This window comes from Thunnus albacares, chromosome 8, assembly GCF_914725855.1.
Source record: "Thunnus albacares chromosome 8, fThuAlb1.1, whole genome shotgun sequence".
NCBI classification, from domain to species: Eukaryota; Metazoa; Chordata; class Actinopteri; order Scombriformes; family Scombridae; genus Thunnus; species Thunnus albacares.
This window is the reverse complement of record NC_058113.1, coordinates 10,024,505-10,045,081: the sequence shown is the minus strand read 5'-3', so window position 1 is coordinate 10,045,081 and position 20,577 is coordinate 10,024,505. Positions and strand designations below refer to the sequence as shown.

Genomic DNA, 20,577 nt, shown 5'->3' with positions numbered 1-20,577 from the left:
GACTTTAAAGAAGATACTGAATTTGCAAGTCTGAGATTCTGTTCTGGCTCTATAATAGTGATGCTGACAGAAAAACTCTGCTTTTAGTCCTCAGCCTTGCATTAGGCACAGCCAGAGGACCTCAAACTGCGTGCAGGCTGATAAGAGGAGAGTAGCTCTGAGATGTAATCTGGTACCATGAAGAGCTTGAAATGTAATAAGTAGGATCTTAAAATCACTGAACTGGCAGCCGGTGTACAGACACTGTACACTTAAATTATTTGGTATATTATGTTCTTAATAATAACTGTGATAGTTACATTTAGCCAAAATATAATCAATGCTCCGTTATTAATAATTTCTCCCAATACAATCTGTAATCAGCTGATTAGTCCAGTCAGAAACTCAGGCTCATGTGCGACAGTGCTTTTCATTTGAAACTCATGACAGGAAGTGTTTTTTTTAAAATGCCTGTCTTGTCTAATGAGACAAAAAAAAAGTTATAGCCTCCGCATTGAGACAGTTCACCTTGTGCAAGTGGACATACTACACAGAGGACGGTATTGGAAATTTACCATAAAACAGAAAGGTAGGAAATACATTTAAAAAAAAAAAGAGAGAGAGACAGAGAGAGAGAGAGAGAAAGAAAGAAATAAAGGGGGGCCGATTTTTCTTTCTTCTGAAAGCACAGATAGAGAGCAAACTGTTGCAGGATGGACCCCGGCAAGTCTGCGAGCGCTCCTCCGGCGGGATGGGCTGACGAGAAGGCGTCAATGTGCCAGACGCCCCCTCCGCCCTACCAGGACAACCCGCAGACCGGGTACCCTCAGCCCGGCCTGGGGTACCCGCCTCAGGTGCAGGTAAGCCACTCTAATTAATTAATGTAATTAATTAATTACATTAATTGATTAATTACATTAGTTCCTCTTTGCCAGAAATAAAGAATTATTTAAACCAGTGGTTTTCAAAGTGGGGTCCGCGGACACCCAGGAATTCGGTTCTTGAGAGGGTTCCAAGAGGTCCCAGGCAAAAAAGGGGAAACATTATTTTCGCTATAATTCCATCCATAAATAACACAATGATAGGATATACGACTATTTTGGTCATGGGGTTCATACTTTTCTGTAATAAAACATCTACAAGCAGGAATCTTATCCGATGGGAACCGTGGGACAGTTTAGGAAAACATGAAAAACATGACATGAAAAAGTCTGAGAACCACTGCTTTAAACAATTTGAATCTACTATGTTTGTAGAACATTTTAAGAACCCTATTTTTCTCTTCTGCCCATTATCATGATATTTACTGCACAGTAATAATATTTAAAGCACAGCAATATGTTAGTTTTGGAAGGTTTCTTAAAATGTAATTTTAGTACACTACTTTTTGTTTTATTTTAGTCTTTCAATGTTAATGAAAATACCAGCAAAAATAATATTCACAGCAACTCAAGAACCTTTGTTTGTACCTTGGTGGTTAAATGAACAACAGTTACATTAGTGCTGTAACATTAAATGCCCAAAATCTGTTCGATTCAGTTTCACAGTTGCCACATCTGATTATTTCATCAGCAGGATTTGTGGCCAAATTTCTGTTCAGCTGGAATCAGATTCAGATTTCACTTCCAATTTCAGGTGAAAGTTTCGTTTTCCTCTAAATGAGAAGTACTGTGTGTGTGTGTGTGTGTGTGTGTGTGTGTGTGTGTGTGTGTGTGTGTGTGTGTGTGTGGCCTGCAGGGCTATGGATCCCCACCACAATATGGAGGTGCAGGATATGGACAACAGCAGTATCCCATGGGTCAGCAGTACCCAGGACAGCAGGCCACCGTCGCTGTCCAGCCCACAATGTACGTGACTCGAGGCCCGCTGGCTAACCCTGTCAATGACTACATGTGCTACTCCATCTTCACCATGCTGTGCTGCTGCCTGCCACTTGGAATTGCTGCCCTCATCTATTCCATTTCCGTGAGTCAGATTTATTAGTATTTATAGTATATTCTTCACGGCCTGGTGCACAGCCATGGTTACACAGAACAGAATTTCCCCAAACCTGATGCAAATCACTGAATCCTGAACATGTGCCAATACAGAGTCTCAGTGTTATATTTTTATATCACTACAGCTGCACGGGACACATTTCATAGATTAGTAAAAAAAACAAAAAACAATCACACTTAACTAAATAGACTGCATCACAATTTTTTTTTATTGATTTTTATTATTTTCTAAATCAAAATAAAGCAACCTTGTCATAAATAATAACATAAATAGCTCTTACAAATAAAAATAAGCATTGATCCAAAAAGTCAGGTCATTTTTCAAATTGAAAGACATGAAAAATAGCTGTTACTGCAGAGGTGGAGAGATGCCTAATAATTCTGGATGCAATACTGTAGTCATAAGTGACTAATGATAGATACAGAATAAGCAAATGATGAGGCTTCTGCCATGACTGTTGTCTAGTGTGTTATAGCTGCAAACCAGATGATGAGAAAAATGAAAACTCTACTTTTTGTAAACACTTATTAAAGATTCAGGATCTAGTCAAAAGTAAATATGTACATTGTTATTCTGGCTTTTGAAATGAGCTCAACTATGATGAGACTAATTTGTAAATAATTAAAAGAGGCAACTATAGACTGTAAAAAATAATGCACGTAGCCACTGTGACATCACCCATTGGTTTGTGGACTCCCATCTTGAAGCCTTGAGTTTTCATTTTGACCGTCACTATCTTGGATTTTGGAGCCAGAAGTGGCCATATTTAGATGAGAGGGTGGAGATGACCCTAATGCCAGCTGTTGGCTTGGTTAGCAGAGTGCATTTACAGTCTATGGTTAACTGTGATAATGCTAATGCTAATTTTAGCTAGTGAAAAACATGCTTAAAACCATTAAAACAAAATGAACTTAGTGGAAAAACGAAACATCCGACTCCTTAGAGTCTTTTAGTTCAACCAAATGCTGAACTAGACCTTTTCAGGCGACCAAAATGTTATTATTAACTTTCATGAACTGAAAAGACACTGAGATAGCAACGGCTACAGGTACGCCTATGCTCTGTGAATCTGGGGTTACACCATGGTTACGTTATTTAACCAACGTTGTCACTGTGGTGACTTGCCTGTGATGGCACCCACCTGTCACTCAAAGCGGCTACGCCCTTAATTATGGATAACTTTAAGCATTAATAAAATTTAAACAGGTGAGTTATATAAAAATTCACCCCCTGTACAGTTGTCATGAAAGGGGAAATTAGCTATAGGGACCAAAACAGTTTTTTTGCACCAGGCTGTAAACATGTTTATTTCTGCTGTAAATTGCAATGTCTATGAGAATTGACTCGCTTTTGGAGCCAGCCTCAAGTGGCTGTTCGAGGAACTGCAGTTTTTGGTGTTGGCTTCATTTTTCAGTCATGGAGGTTGCCACTTTGAGTCATGGATGTATTATAAGAGCTTGATAGGGTGCTGCCGCTCAGCCTTTCAGCCATTTTTTCCCAGTGGTCACTTGCGGTATTGCAGCAAGAAATCCTCCTGTGGCCCAAAAAGCATTTTCCCCATAAACCACTATTGTAAAAGAGACGTCTGTAAAACTGTTGACAGGACACCTTGAACTGCAAACAAGATTAAATATGACTTTCTATTATGAATTTTTGATCTGTTTAGGTTTTAAATTTGTAAAACTTTACTCCAGCCGAGAAAATGATTTAAAAAATCTGTGACGTCATCACAATGTAAAGTCTATGGGCCGAGTGGGAACTTGTGGGCGGGGCCAGCAGGATAAACATTACTGCGCATATTCAGTGGGCCGCACGACATGGAAGCAAACCTGGAAGCTAGAAACATATTGAGGGGAATGCACCAGCTGAGCGGTTCTTATTGGACTGAATGGACGCCATTTTTGGTCAAGTATCCAGCTCTTATCATACATCCATCCTTTTAGGCAACAGCAGAATTTGATTATGTGAGGGTGGGTGCATGTGATGTGTTGTGCAAGAGCCAAGTTTGGGGAAGTGATTGAGGTTGCTGGGAGGGGCCAAGGTCTGTGAGGATGGGAGCATAGAGAGGAGAGAGAGAGAGACAGACAGAACAGGGAAGATAATGTCAACAGAAAATGGTGAAGAGGCTCTGTGTTCCTGAATGTTGTAGCAGCTCAGAGGGTCCTTACCAGTCATTTATATTTATGTATACTTATCAGTATAACCTGGAGTGTAGATCCTGTACTTCTGACAAAGTAGTTAAAATATACATTGCCTCAGTTTAGATTGATTTGTTAATTAATATGTGGTCATGTGTTTTTGGCCTTTGAGGTCATTCAAAGAGTTAATGAGTTTGTTTTTAACCTGTGAGTCATAGCAGTGGTATGGCGTAAGGAGAGTACACACTTTTTTTGGAGAAGGTAGTTGATGGTTTCCATGCAGTCGGCTTTAAAACTGTTTTGTGACTTCCTACACATTTCTAAAACTAGTTAAAGCCCAAATATTTTTGGCCTTTTAACATTTAAGTACCACCAAGATTTACCAAGAGTCTTGGTGTGTCTTATGCATGGAAAGTTGACTTTTTTTTTTAAGTTTAAAGGTGCCATGAAATTGCCTTGATATGGTAATTTTCTCATGTGGTTTGCCATGTTTCCTCACATGAGGAGTGATGAATATTTAAATAGCTAATGTCTGGTACACTGGAAGAAACAATACCGGTAATGATTTAATGTTGTTTTGAATTTGAAACAAGGTCAGATGACATTTTCCTGGAAGCCTGTATGCTCATTTATACACTCTACATACATATGTACTGTGTTTAGTCTGTGTTTGTGTGTGTGTGTGTGTGTGTGTGTGTGTGTGTGTGTGTGTGTGTGTGTGTGTGTATCAGGGGTGTGTTGGTAACACAATGTAGTGTTGCATAGCCTCTATAGCAACAGATGTTAATGTTAGGCTTGTTAATGTCCACATTCAGCATCCAGTATTTACTTTGACTTATGAAAGCGACACACAGAAATGAGTCCCACAGTCGTACTGTTCACACAGCTGTTTGTTCTGTGCCTTTGTTTTCTGATCATACTTCCTACAGTATATTAGAGCACAGTCTTCTCCAGGTCTTTATTGAACAGGCCTTGGTTAATATGTACACAACAGAATCCATTAGAAGACATCTATTCTTAATTCATGGCCAGTGGATCATTTGACTGGTGCCTTTCTGCATCTTTAGAGTTTGGAGCAATCACTTAGCCTGCAAGCTTATTTGGCCTCTGCTTCCAAAGCTTTTAGAGTAATGAACAGATCAGAACAGCACAGTATGATACTCAAAACTGCAGGACTGAGAAAGACAATACTTCTATGCGAAAAAGTGACAAGTGCACCCCTTTTTCATGGCTGTACTACTGCATCCAAAGGAAAATTCTAGATGATTTGTGCATAATTGTGCATATAAATCCACATAAATATGTTATACAATGCTGCAGCTACGTTGTTATTGTTGAACTGTTGGTACATCTACACTGTAAGCACCCTTCAGCTGATTAAATTTATTAAAAAGTAAATTATATAAGAATTATAGTCTTTTCTGCCCTTTTCCAGAAATTGTAACTGCATGGAGCAACTTTGCGTCTACAAAATGGTAACAATGTGTGACTGAAAAACATGAACTTCAGCACGTAGAAAGTTATATAAGTTGGTGTCAACAAACTGCACTTTGTTTATACTGCTGGGCCAGTGTTTAAACTACGTCCACCTTAGGTAAGATGTTTAGCATTTCTAGACTTTTTTATATTCTAACTGGCCAATTATACACAAAAATCGATATATCTGTAATAAACCAAAATTGAATGATTCCAGTTATTGTTAGTCAGATTTGTTTGCATATTGGTGAACAACCTGTGCCATAGAAAGTCAGTTCCTGTTTGCACTGTCATTGTGGATGTACAGACAACAATCACTGGATCACTTGTACAGACACTAGAGACATAGTCTGAATTTTGTGATTCAAAGGCAAGATCTGAAGTCATAAGGACAGCCTTATTTATATGATTTCAAAACACATTTTTCAACACATTTTTGGACATTAATCCTGGATGGACGGAGGAGATACCATGATTACTGGAAAGATCTAGCTGATTTCAGCAACATGTGTATTAACTCTGTCCATTCTAGTTTGAGTTACCATTTTGAGAAGAATTTGTTACAAAGGTTTGAAATTACTCATTAGAAGATTATGTTTCAGTGAATCATGTCCTCACAGTGTTTCTATAGAACAGTGATGATGTGCTTATGTGTATATGACCCTGTTATCAAACTGCCCTTTTGTCCATTGCACACAGTATAAAATACTGCATATGTGGAAAAGTCTAATCTAGGGCTGGATAGGTAGATTGGAAGCACTTTCTACAAAAGAGATGGCACATATGATATTTTCTTTGGATTATCCAAACTAACAGAGGCAGGAACTTCTGTTGCTGTTTAACTTTCAAAATATAGTATTTCATCGCTGTTAGCACAACACACTAAATTCCATTCGCCTCTATTGTATTGGGCTGGCAGCAGAAAACTGAGAGACATATATATGAAATCCCTCTCAAATAAAGACTACAGATTCCAGTAGACGTAGGGCTTCAGATTTGTAATCTTATTTATTTGTTCTTTAATCAGTAGTTCCTGTAAATGTTTATGACAGTTTTAGACTTTTGTTTCAGCAAAGTTGTTGTGTTTAGACAATATTTTACATTTGCATGAAAAAGGGGGTTTTGATGATCATGTGGTTACACTGAAAAACATTGAATACAGGCACAGTTGTGAGCGGCCTTGATAAAAAAAAAAGCACTTCTCTTTTCTTCATTAAAAAAAAACATGCACCTCATCTGTGCTGGATTAAAATATGTTCTCACTCTCCTCACAAATCACTGGTCCATGAATATCACATCATCCGCAGGTGTTGTCATCAGGTCCCTTTGGAGCTCAGTGTGGGACTTTCACAAAATAATCTGATGTTTAACCCTTTGGGGCATAAAACGAAGTCGTGGCAAGATCAAGCATGTGCCATAATTGTTGGTGTACTTTCAGCTTTGAGTTAAGCCTCATGGAAAACCCCAGTATGACTGGATTTGTTGTTGTATTTACTTACAATCTGGATACCCTTCTCTTCCTGATCTTGCTAGTTTTTTTTCTTCATAAACAGTTACTCAACCTGTAGTCACATCCTGCTAGACTAAAGTGGATCACAAGCTTTTGAATTTAGCAAAAATCATGTCCCAGTTATTACATGCTACTGCACGTCTCTGTGCAGTAACTTACCCAGACTGACCTGTTTATTTGTCTCCTGCTCTAAACCATCTCATCGTCTTGCTTTTCCTAAATAGTCCATGTGATAAATCACACCTTTATCATCGGTTACTTTCCCTGCTTCAGATTTTATGATGACACTCAAAATTTATGAAAGGACAAAGATCGTTGCAGTGTCCACCCTCATTGGAACAGCAAACTAAAGCACATGGAAAAGTTTCCCAGATCTAATTATTATTTCTCAAAAAACAACCTCATTTCTTTGTGGGATTGTAGCTGCATGAATGAGAAGCAGAAGACTTTCAAATGTGTCCTGGAGTCACCTTCTCTGAGGTATTTTGGAAACTCATTGAAAAGGACGGTGAAATATTGGAATAAATTGGTTCCTCCTTAGTTCACATCGCTTTGAAGCTGAAGAATAGATGTACTGTATGTTGAACACAGCGCTAACAAGATGACCATTAGTATGTTGGCAGTACATTTGTATCACATTTCAAAATTGTTGCTTTCATATGGTTTCACTCATTCAATGTACAGTGCAGAAGTCATAGAGATAAATAAATTAGATTTGCAGTTGGCAGTTGGGGACATGAACAGAAACAACAAAAAGTCAAAGCTGTGTACATAATGTAACTTTGCTGTTATGTACACAGCTGATTGCACAGATTGCACTTTCCATGATGTGTTAACACTCCACTGACCAGGTTTCAGTAGATAAGACTAACACTGAAAAATTGTGTTTATCTCAGCACTGAGGAGATAGCGGCTGCAGGGAGACGGTAAGAGCTGTAAGATAAGTTAGGAGTCAATAAAGCTTTAGATTATCATAGTAGTTGTCATGGAAACATATACTCTACTGTATGTCTGACAATATAAAAGGGCTTATTTTTCAACAATGGTGTTGAAACATCGACCACCTCAATGTCAGGGTTGACGTTTTCATCATGATTTTAAAATTATATATGAAAATGAAGTAAATGCAGTAAATTAATCATAAAACAGTCATCTATTTGAATTTTCCAATGTTATTCTCTCATATTTTAACATATTTTTTTAGATTATGTGACAGTAGAATAAAAAGTAAAAAAGTACCCTACCTTGATGTGTGCACTCAATGCTGGATTAAGGCCTACATGTTGAATAAGCCACTTGTTGAACCACCTACGTAGTTTCCTTTTACAAATTTTATGCTTTGCTTCATTCATAATTATTCTAGGAAGTATTTTGCCCCACAGCCAAACTTTAAGTTGCCATTTTAGCTTGAAAAGTAACTGGAAGACACAGCTGCAGCTGAAAAGTTGATCCTGTCTTATTACCATTATAACAGCATTTCAAGGTAGGACTTAAGGATTTAACTGCAACAGTTGCACGGTAGTGATGATGATATACATGCGATAGTCGTCAGTATGTGAACACAAAAGTGCACAATCATGCACATGCTAAAATTCACACGTTCATGGGAATTTTTCCAATTTTTTTCCTGGGAAAAGGGAGAATCTTATATTCTCTTCGATACACACTGACTGCAATCAGCAGTCCAAAGCCAGTGTGCTGAAATGTTGAAGTCATCTGTCAACAATGTTACAACCCACTTTAGACACTAAACTTCATGTTTCTGTTGTGTTTTATGTTGAAATCTGTCTCTGTCTTGCTTTGTTATGCCCCCTCTGTAGATCTCTGTCTGTCTTTCCACCATGTCCTCTGTCTCATTAATGTATCTGGCACACAGACAAGCCACCCAGTCACATTTCCTAATGTGAATGAGCCAACCCCCACTCAAACACGCATATGGGCCAAGCTAAGAAGTGTGAGACAACACTGTAAAGAGCAAAAAAAAAACCACCAACCTGCTGCAACCTGAATGTTAGAAGTTCCCTGCAAGAAACAGCAACACAGCATTAAGTCTGAGGTTGATTTAGAGTTTTCTGTCTTTTCTATAATAGCATCATTGATTATCTAAAACTGGTGATTTGGGGATTCACATCGCTGAGATTTACGCTGTTCATATAAGAGTGCAAGGTGCGTGACCAAATGAGTGTTACAGAAGAACAGAGAGGATCTGAAAGTGTCCTACAAAGGATGGCAGTGACAAACTGACAGGAAAGATGAAACTCACTTCTCCATTGTGTTCTGTTATCAGATAATAAATAATCTACTTCCTTCCTTCCTGCAAAATATTAACAGTGTATTTGAATGGAATTGCTAAACACATTTGTTTTACAGGGCTTGTTGTTAATCAGGAAAACAGTGCTTGACTACAGTATGTAATATTCACATTTCTCTCTTCACTGCAGCTCTCGTCACAAACACTGACTGTTCTGTCTTGCTGAACAATTCCAGTGAAATGTCTGAATAGTGATCACATGGTCATGAGGATATAATTAGTCTGGCAGTATGAAGACCCTATCTTGACTTCCCTTGAAAGGAACAGAAGGTAGAAGAGGAAACTCCTCCTGTCTTCTAGAAAATTATGTTGTATAGATAGCTGGGTGCGGATGATTCACTGGGCCTCATGCAGGAAGCACTCATATAAACCGATTCGTTCTTAAAATGCACATACGAGTGATTCAAGAACATTTGTGGCATTCATCGATTTTCTCGTACGAAGAATTTTCTCTTAAGTATGAACAAAATTTATAAGCGGTACAGACCTGTCATACAAGTCATGAATAGATCATCTCTGCCTTATTTCACATGGGAGAAACACTTGTTTGATTTACAATCATAATGCCCTAATCTGAATTAATTTGGAGTTTAAATATGATACCGAAATTAACAGAAAATGTCATTTATAAGTAAAACAAACTCAATGCCGAATTTATATTCTGTTTACCATATTTTCATCATCGTGGCTGCCAATTTACTGAAAGGTTTTTTAGATTCTATGATTTTTATGGCCATATTTTGGCAGAGCAACTTCTACATTTAAGCAGTTGTTGGAAACTTCTCTCTATGTCTCTCTGTAGGTCTCTGTCCATTGTCATGTTATGTTGCAGCTGACAGTGTAACATCACTTGTAGACTATAATACTCTCCTCTAATATCGCTGTGACTGTCGCATGACCGCCTCCCATCACAGACTGATGTGCTTTAGAAAGATTTTTTTAGCATCTAACTTCATGTCAAAGCATTCACTCTTTATTTCTGTCACAGTGTGGAGCTACTCTGATGACATGTTGTCTGGATTCATATTTTCCGATTGTGTCAGGTGTCCTACTGTCACTCCTAAATTTGTTATGTGCGCAAGGTCAAGCAGGACTTGAAGCTACGCAGCGTTTTTACTCTTTGGGAACTTTTTTGTGAATGAAACTCGCCCACACACGGAGAGGAACACGGAGCCTTATATGGCAATTTTAGGGGCATGGATTATGCTAATGATCACATCTCACAAATGTACACCTCCTTATGAACAGGTGACGTTCATCAGGCTGAGACAAGCGATTTACAACAAGTTCAGGCAGTTAAGAGAGTTTGTTTAATCCCATGTAGGATTTTCTTTCCTCTTATTGCTTTGTGCAAGAACAAATACAAGAGAAAAATAAGAAAACATTCATGCATGAGGCCCATTGTGTCTCCATTGTGGCTACACAATGAGGGAGCTGGATGAACCAGGAGGAGATACAGGGGAAAGAAGAGAGGAGAAGAAATGAAAGAGAGCGACAAGCCAGAAAGGGAGATTGGGAGGGAAGAAGGAGTGGACATGTGGAGGGAAAAAGCTTTTGGATGTGTGCTGTTGCGTCATCTTGACAGTATGGCCGCAAGGGCAAATTGAACAGAAGGCAGAGACGGAAACAAGATAGAGTGAAAATAACAGAGAAGCAGAGGGGGAGCGGTGGAGAGATATAGGACTAGGTGCTGGGCTCTGTCTCACTTAACATTCTCTATCTGGCATTTCAAGCACAATGGCCAAGAGAGGAAAGTGAACACTTAGACAAGTCTTTTTGGAAATTGACTGTTGATTTCATGTTCACATTTCTGTGGAGAAAAACAAAATTTTGACAATGGAACAAGAATGAATTGCACTAATGTGTTCCACTTATTAAAGACTTTGATAATGTCAAGGAAATAAGGGTAATTTTCTTCAGGACGAGATTTGGAGAGTTGGAATGTCGGACTTAGCAGCGGCTGGGGTGTCCAAACAAGCAACGCTTTTGTCAGGATGAGACAGCAGCGCTCTGCGTCTCTTGTGCCAAACCACTGCTCACTTCTGTGACATCAAACAGTCCTTTGTTTCCCATCATCTTTTCCTCACAGCTTAGCTCTTACTGACAGTGGATGAACATCCAAACAACTGGCAGGGGCCCTTACAGTTTGAAGCCATGATTGATACTTCCTGTCCTTCTGGAGAGCCCCTCATCTGCAACAGTAATGTCATTCATTATCAACAAGTGCAGGATTATGCTACTACTGCCCAAAATATTACCTCCATTTAAAATATGCTCACTGTTTATAGGCTCGGGGCTGACGTTGTTCCAGTAACATTGACAAATTAATTTCTGAGAATAAAATGTCTGATAAAGCATGCATCTCACATTCAAACTCTGTAAATGATTCAGGAACACCACATTGTAATCCAAAGGGCAACTATAAATTCGCTACAGCACATGGGGTCATTTCAATATATTTGCAACATGCATGCTGAGACCATTTCCTCTTCCTTAACACACTACTCACAATAAACGGTGTTCTTGTGACTCATGAATGAACATGTGAGAAGTTCATTTGTAGTCAACTTGCAAGCAACAGTCATTTCCAACAACTGATGCTGACACCATTTGTGATCTGCTCATAAGAAGTGCTTGCAGATCACTTGGTTTTACAGCTAAGCATGAGGTTAACACACATAAACCTCTAACTGGAGGTTTATGTGTTAAACCACTGAGCTGAGAACAACAGGAAGGCAAACACCTGTGGCTTGCCAGTCAAGATGACTGTGAGGGTCACTGAGTGCTGCAAGTGTAAACTGAAATACAATACAACAACATAGCAAGCTTAAGGTAAAATGTTACAAAGGCTAACTGTTTCAGTTGCAGACAAATAATATTTACCGTTCATCCAGTATGTTTTTCAAATGTAAACATATGTATTCTGTGTTACAGTGGAAGGCATTGTGAAATATGCACTAAACACATAGCTGTGACCACAGTTAATGTAAATATTTGTTTAATGGGGTTTTCCCTGACTCAATATATGGCTGCAACCGGATTCATTTCCTTCATTATGTGTGTTGGAGGTTTGAGAAATAAGCACCTGCAGCTCTTCATATGAGCATTTCGCTTGGGAAAAACTCCTACAAACTGTAATTTCCAAATGTAGCTTCAGATTGACTTTTAACCGTGCAAGTTATGTAACCTGAACCACTGCCAGTGACTATCACTCAACATTTACTGTAAGAGCCATAATCATAGGTCTTAACTGGAAGTGTTTAACTTTGAGGTCACTGTGTTGAGATACTACAGATGTGAAAACAACTCTTCATTTCTTTTTATTGTTAACTTTTATAGCCAGAAACCGTGTTCAACAACTGAAAATCATCAGCTTATCTTAAATAATTGATTGAATCACTGATTTATTAGAATTGAAAAAACATGTTTTGGCAGCAGCAGATGTCAGACTAGAATTTACCAGCAATTTACATTCTTGTTTTTTAAACTTGCATTAACTGTCGGTGACCCCTCAGTCCACTGAGATTCTTCAATTCGATTCTTTTTTCCCCCCACATTCACATCTTAAAATGCAAGTGTTTAATTTGTTTATGTATTCATTTGTACTTAAGATTTATTTATTTGATGTTTAAAGAGAAATACAGTAACCTAATAAACCTATGCTGTTGAAGACAAGAATTTATTTCAAAGCAGACAGTGCTGTGAATTTATTTAAAATTTTCAGGCCTACTGTTAATATTTTCATCTAAAAATAGCTCCAGTCTTAAAGGTGCAGTGTGCAGGATTTAGTGGCATCTAGCGGAACAGACTTGGCTGAAATGTAATATAATACTAATGTTTTAATTAGTGTATAATCACCTAAAAATAAGAATATTTGTGTTTCTGTTACCTTAGAATGAGCTCTTCATATCTACATAGAGAGCAGATCCTCTTCCATGGAGCCCATCATGTTGCGCCGCCATGTTTCTACAGTAGCCCAGAACGGACAAACCAAACAGTGACTCTAGAGAGGGCCTTTCACATTTTTTGCGAGTTTTACGGCCACCATAGGTTCTCCTACACGCTTAGAAGGGGAGGGGAAGGGTATTCAGTTGGTTGCAATCTGCAACCTCACCACTAGATGCCACTAAATCCTACACACTGGTTCTTTAAATAATTTCATTTGTTATTTTATTCTTGTTTAGATTTATTTATTAGTTTTTATGTTAAAAGAGAAATAAAGAAGTATTCTGTTGAAGAAAAGATCAGTTATTTCATAGCGAGCAATGCCATAAATTTATTTTAAACTGTTTATTGATTTACACATTGTTTTAAACGTTCAAAGTGAAATTATAAAATAGGCTATGAGAGCTTGATTTAAATAGAAATACATGGAGAAAAAAAAGGAACGAAAAGTCAAATCTTCATATTGAACAGCCAAATCTGATAAATTCTGAGTCGGGTACAGCCCTAGATTGTATAGCTAACGTGTTAGCAAACAGTTTCCTATGTACACATCCAGCCAACATACAACAGCATTAGCATCCATTTGGAGATGTGGACCTAATATTGGACTGTTCAATCTCCTTTTAACTCTGTTTTGGCAGCTCTTTTAACTGCTAAATGTAGCACTCTGTTCCCCAGCTAGTTGCTAACTTTGACTGTCTGTTGTTGGTTGCTGGGTAGATAACGTACAGCTGATTTAAAAACAAGACAATGAGCTGAAGGACGTTAAAAAGCTCCACAGAGGTGAGGGGAACTGTAGAGTTGGATGATAATTCAATTTAATTAAATTAAGGGTTTGTCACTGCAAGTGAATCCATTGTTAATAAAAAAACATATTGATTAGTGCAGCTTTAAGATAAGAGTTATCAACTCATCCTAGTTATAAATTAATGACACCTGGCCTCTCATGGCACCACTGTTTACATATGCCTAGTCTCTCATCCATGCCGATAACAACATGTAGCTTTTCTTTTCTCAGGGTAAGCACCAGGCAAAGGCTTGTGCCTTCTTGTGGGTCTCACACCAGAAAGCCAGACTATAATAAATCCCAGATGGGTGGGGTATTTTTTTAAGACCTACCCAGTGGACCTTTGAAGCTGAAAATCACACAGAGCTCACTTTGAGAAGGCAGGCATCTCTGAAATAGCCTGTGGCTTCAAGGCTACGCCTGCTTAACCTGTACAAGCATCAGCAGGCACATGAGCTCTGCTTACCTAAAAAGTAGCTGCAGGACACAGAACCTGTGTTCCTGCATCTGTATGTAGCTGTGTTTAGTATGGAAACAAGTACATATGTGTTAAACAGCGGTGCAGAGAGCAGTGTCACAGAGTGGAATGCATTTCCCCTGTTGACCTTGCCATCAGCCAATCAGACGAAAGCTCAGGAGAGTTAAACTGTGGGAGTGAAGGTTAGTGGTGGGGGAGGTGTGGAGAAATGTTCCACCAAAGGGTCAAAGTGATACTGAATGTTTGGGAGGAATGACAGAGTGGCACAGGCAAAAACTTTTTTTTTTTTTTTTTTTTACCTCAACAGCTATCATGACTCTGTCTCATTGTGCCTGAGTGTGTGAGAAAGGCCCTGCAGGCTTTTAATATCTGTTCCTTCCTCTCTTTCATCAGCTGTATCTAGTTCTGCTCCCCGGTACTTTCTCACATGTATCAGCCCCTGCTTTTTCCTCATCATTGTTCTTCACAATGACTCAGACTGCTCTAATGCGGAGGAAGAAGAGCCACAGACAGACCCACTGACAACTAGACAGGCCCACTCACACAGATAGTGCAGGCAGACAATACTGCAGCAGAGGACAAACAAGACAGGCAGCCAATCGGGCAACAGCAGGGAACTGAGCCAATTGGCGAAAGCTTCAAATATAATTTAAGCACCGGTGTATGAGTCTGTGTAATTTAATTTAAGGATAAATTGGTCAGCAGGATATGAAGATGCATTAAAGCAACAATTCTGAAGAAGCTTTTAAATTCACCCGAGCCGAGACTTCACTTTTTATTGTATAAAACAGCACCACTTCATTCCCACATATTGTAGTGTAAAACTTTTACATTGAGACATGTCAGAAAATGCATTATTCTTACAAGAATGACTTTGGACTATATAAATAAAAAGGAGTGAAATTTTGAGCTTACAGACATTGTGATAATTCTGTGATCTGCCATCATGCATTGAATTTCATCGACAATAAACATGTGTGACGCATTATCACACATTAGTGTATTTACTGAAAAAAAAAATGTGTTGAACCACCCAGCAGAGCTGTGCTGGGTGTTGCTGACTGATATCAAGTATCAGCTGGTTTGTTGTAGTAGAGAAAATAAAGACCACACATACGCACTCATATGTGTGAGAAATAGAGAGATCACTGAGTGGGACTGACGGTACAGATGGGTTTATCGATGGTTGTAAACTCACTTTCACTTATTGAGAAGAGCCTCTGATTGAAGACGGTGTGCACCGCTTATAGGATTCACAGCAGGTGTGAACTATTTCAGTTGGTTGTGTGTCCTCTGCTTTGTTTTCTCTATAATATGGATGTAATATTTGTAATTTGAATAACATGTTGTGATTTGTACCTTTCTAACATTTTATATGAATATATTTCTAAAACAAATAAGTTTTCAAAGGATTCTTTAGCTCAAAGGGTCGTTTTCTCTGCACGTAAAGGCCATATTAATTGACAGCCCTTCATGAAGTTTTTTTTTCTGCATAAATACACTGTTAATGTTAAAACAATTTACAAATCACAAAAAGACAGATCACCAAACTAAACTACTATTTGTACCATGTGTCGGCACTTGTTTAAGATATTTTTACCATCTGAAATTCAACTATGAAACAATTATAGTTGTAAGTGTCTAAAGACACTCACCAGAGATTGTTTCACATGTGTTTTTTTATTATTCTATGTTAAAATATAGTTAAATGACAGTAAAAGTTTAATAGTTGCCCACAGAAATGTCCCTGCCTTCTTGTGTAATTCTAGTCATACATTCATTGTGAAATGTAGGAATGTGAAACTAATAAGAGTTTTAAGTGTAGACAGTTTATCAGGACAGTTTGGGGGATTTCCACAATCCCATTGTATACTGTTAATTCATTCTGTACGCAGCAATGATGTACAACACACATGATGGTTTGACTGTCATTTACCACGAGCACTGGCACTGTTGAAAAGACCTTTAATGAGGTGCTGAATACCAGTTCCAGCTGCTGGGCAGCAGCTGACCTGTGAGCACTGGGGGAGGGTCAGAGACCACTGATGAACTTGTCTTTGTGGCTTTTAATTGTGGATATGTTTTTCTGCATCGAATTGTAACATGATCATGATCCTAATGATAACTTGCCTTAAAAACAAATTTCCATTTTAACAACATTAACAGCATTGTTTACAGCTGTAATGCCATTGGTGAAAAACTCCATCACTGACTAAATATTATGAGACTGAAACAATATAAAAATGGGGGGGAAAATTTAGGGAAATTGCATCTAATTAATCTACTTAAGAAGTTGTTGTTACTAAATTATTATGAATATGATTGATGTTGTATTATCTGTAATTATAGTTATTAGGAGTGATTTACTGGGGTAAAATCAAGGCATTGACCACATATATAAAACATATTTTTTCATCTTTAGGTACCTTTAATAACATGTAGTTACATATGTTACAATTAATAACCTAATCTTAAAAAAGCTCCAGTAAAACTTACATATTATCAGTCCTTGTTTCAAAAGCTCAAAGAACTACAACAACAACAACTAGTCAAACGAATCTTTCTTGTTTTCACAAATTGAAATGACTGAGCTGTCTAATCACATTGAAACAGCACAAATTATGTCAAGATTTTTGATGTACTGAAAGCAACCGTGTATTTAAGATGGATGAGAACAGAGCATGTTGTGAGGATGTTATCCAGTCACCTTGTGACATATTTTAGTTGCTTGAGTGTTCATATTTCTGAAGTGAAAAAAGTAAGAATAAGAAGAAAAAAAAAAAGAAAATGAGCAATTGTGTTTGTGAGTCTTGCTTATACATCAAACAGTTAACTTTTAATATGTGATATCGCAACTTAGTGAGTGCAGGTCAAAACACCTACAGTCAAATTTCTACTAGTCAGATTTGAAGGTGCAGCAGTGGGTTACAGTGTTTTTCTGTATTGTATAAATCATGCATGGCCATGAGGACAGCGCCTCAGTGTTTGGAGCGCTACACAACCGTGGCTGAACGCGAGCCAGACAGCTGCTGGTAATCATGAGCAGCCTCACTACAGCAGACAGAGCCTTCTCACGACACCTACAAAACACACACACACACACACACATACACACATTCAGTCGTATACATGCACTCAATACACAATGAGATACACACAGAGATGTAATAGGGGTATGGGAGTTTGATTTAATTAAGTCTGTGGGCTGGACTCTTGTTAAAGGCGCAGGGTACCGAGTATTCTCTCAAAATAGACTACAGGCCTGCTGCTCGACTCAGACAGCGTATTATGTTTCAATAAAATTCAATGACGAGTGTAACTACCTTTATCATTTTCCGCCTTATCTTATGAGAAAATTCTTCTCAGCATTGAGATACACTCTCTGTCATCAAATGTTTCATGTTTATCTAAAGAACACCTGTATTTAATCTTTCTTTTTTTCCACCATGTACACACTAAAGGGTATTTAAATAGTGGAATTAAAACCTGCTTTGTAAATCTGACAGATTCACCCACAGGAACATCTAACCAGCACTGATTACTTGCAGTTCTTCTTCAGTTGTTAACAACAGGATTGCATATAACAGCCACAGTTTGGTAGTGGTAGTTCACCCTCACACTCGCTCTCTGTAAGCCAGTATTTTTCTGATACAGGTGATCCAGGTGTTCTCATTGACATTTATTTCTGTTTCTGTTGATAAAGAACTGCACAAGCATGACACTGTGATGAGGTCATTGGTGGAAAGTACTAACTGAAGCCAACTATCATTTCTGGGCAGCTGTAGTAAAACTTGAAAATCAAGTCACTGTTACGTTATCATACGTTTCTCTGTCATGTGCCAATAATAACATACTGGTAATGAACACTCCTACTCAAATGTTACAAATTTTACTAAAAAAAACAGGATAATTCAGGATAAGAATAAACATCGACCTAATTATATTTAAAGCTGCTATAATCAATATTTTTTATATTGGATCACATGTTTTACTGTAAGTTTGATAATGTGGTGCACATTTTCAGGTTATCACCGATTCAGTACAGCATTCTAACATCAGATTAAAAAAGATAACTTCAAAGATAAATAGTTTTAATATTAAAAATGTGATTTCAGGCACGGGAAGCCAACCACATGGGGGACCAGATGGGGGCAGAGCGGAGCAGCAGGACGGCCAAAACGCTGAACCACGTGGCCCTGGGACTCGGCATCGGTGGCATCATCCTCATCATCATCTACATGGTGGTTGTTGTGTCTTTGATTAACTAAATCTGTTTCGACATGTTTCCTGTATTCTTAGTCCATCGTTTTCATTCCACATCAGATATCAGACCAAATTAGGAACATTATTGGTCATCAAGATGGTTTTTATTGGAAATTTGTAACCCTGTAGTCACCCGACCTTTAGAAAAGTTACTGATATTTCATTAGGTGAATTAGGTCATTTTAGCTGTTGACCACCTGTACAACAGATTACTCAAATTCAGTAATGTAGGTGGATCAACAACTCTATCAACAACTGATAGAGTTCAGTAGCCATTTATTGTAAAGAGACAGAAGCTCATTACATGTAAATCCATTACTCTTCAACACTGTAGAGAGTTACCACTTTCCCAAAGATTCATATATTCATCAGCATTGTTTGTAATCACACATCTGAAAATTAACACAATTTTTATAAATAATTTTGATGCCTTAAAAGTTATCCATTGTTCAACCTCTGTTCATTCTTGTTGTACTACTCACGCAGACTACAAGTGTTGTTAAAAATTTCAAAGTATTATTCAACTTTTCATGTTAACATAGAAAATGATTATCCATACAAAGTTTTATTCAGTTCTGCAACCAGAAGAGATTTATCTGCTTGTAGCATGGGCAAAATATTGCTGCCCTTTCAACAGATTTGTTGGCTGTAAATATGCACTAACACCAGCTAACCCTCTTAAAAGTACTCTAACATTGAATTACATAAAAAAAACTAATATGTTACTACAAAGATACTCGCAGAAAAAGAGATGTGGCTTTGTGAAGTTTGTGCTAAACAAGTTAAAAACCAAAAGTGAGCCCATTTGCCATCAAAGTGTATCTGACCTGAGAGTGCACACTTATCATCTCTGAGTTGTAGCTGAGCACCAAAGTCCTCTTCTTTATTCCAGCAGAACAGGAATGCACAGCTTCTCATAAAATCAGCAGTGGAGCCAATATGGCAGCCAGTTGCTCAATCAGTGGCTCGAGCTCAGGAATTTTGAGAGCTGTAGCGTGTCATGTATCACTAGCCTGGGTGTTGTTTGTCATGCAATGTCTGTATGTTCTTTACTTTACCAAAGCTGAAAAAGGAAGATTTTACTGTATACCAAATTTCTTTATAAATAAAATCAAAGTATATTAAATGAAAAACCACTTGTGCTGTTTGGTATTTTGATATGACTTTCATCAGACCAGTGCCAGCTCAGGGCCTAACAAGGTTTGTCCTGATACATGAGAACAAAGGTTGGTTACAAGCAGTGTAGCAACAACTGCTGATGTGCAATATTCTGAAGACCACAGGACCTGCGAGTGTATCAGGATTTCACTTCACTTTCATAACATGTTGTTACGTCACTGATTTTCCAACATCCTGTTAAAACCTCACTGTGGTTTTAACAGGAACAGGAACTCTTCAGGAGTCATTAGGAGTTACTGTGACTGTCCCAGGTCTATTTCAATAAATATTTTGTCTCAGTCCCGTGCTCTCCCAGCCCCACTCTCACTTCCTCTTCATGCCGCTCCATCCCTTCTCCTTCTCTTTTACATCCTTTTTTCTCCTCCTACCCCAGGACATCTTTTGCTCCTCCTTCTTATCATTTTGTTATTTCAAACCTGCCCCTCTATCTGGCATGCATTCCATTCCTATTGTATCTGTCTCTCCTCTGGGTTTTCACTATATAAAGGCTGACATGTAATTTGATCACTGACA

General features: G+C 38.2%; 1 protein-coding gene across 3 annotated transcripts; it reads left to right on the top strand.

The window, feature by feature from the left end:
* The first annotated feature begins 464 nt into the window (after positions 1-464).
* Positions 465-20,006, top strand: LOC122987638 (proline-rich transmembrane protein 1-like). Of its 3 annotated transcripts, none has more exons than XM_044359624.1 (4): positions 465-568; positions 671-839; positions 1,717-1,944; positions 18,738-20,006. In XM_044359624.1, exons 2-4 carry the CDS (start codon positions 693-695, stop codon positions 18,888-18,890), a joined length of 528 nt encoding a protein of 175 aa, XP_044215559.1. In that variant the 5' UTR covers positions 465-568; positions 671-692; the 3' UTR covers positions 18,891-20,006. The 3 variants fall into 3 exon arrangements, with proteins under 3 accessions (XP_044215559.1, XP_044215560.1, XP_044215558.1); XM_044359625.1 differs by having other exon boundaries at positions 474-568; positions 666-839; XM_044359623.1 differs by having other exon boundaries at positions 488-839.
* The last annotated feature ends 571 nt before the right edge of the window (positions 20,007-20,577 follow it).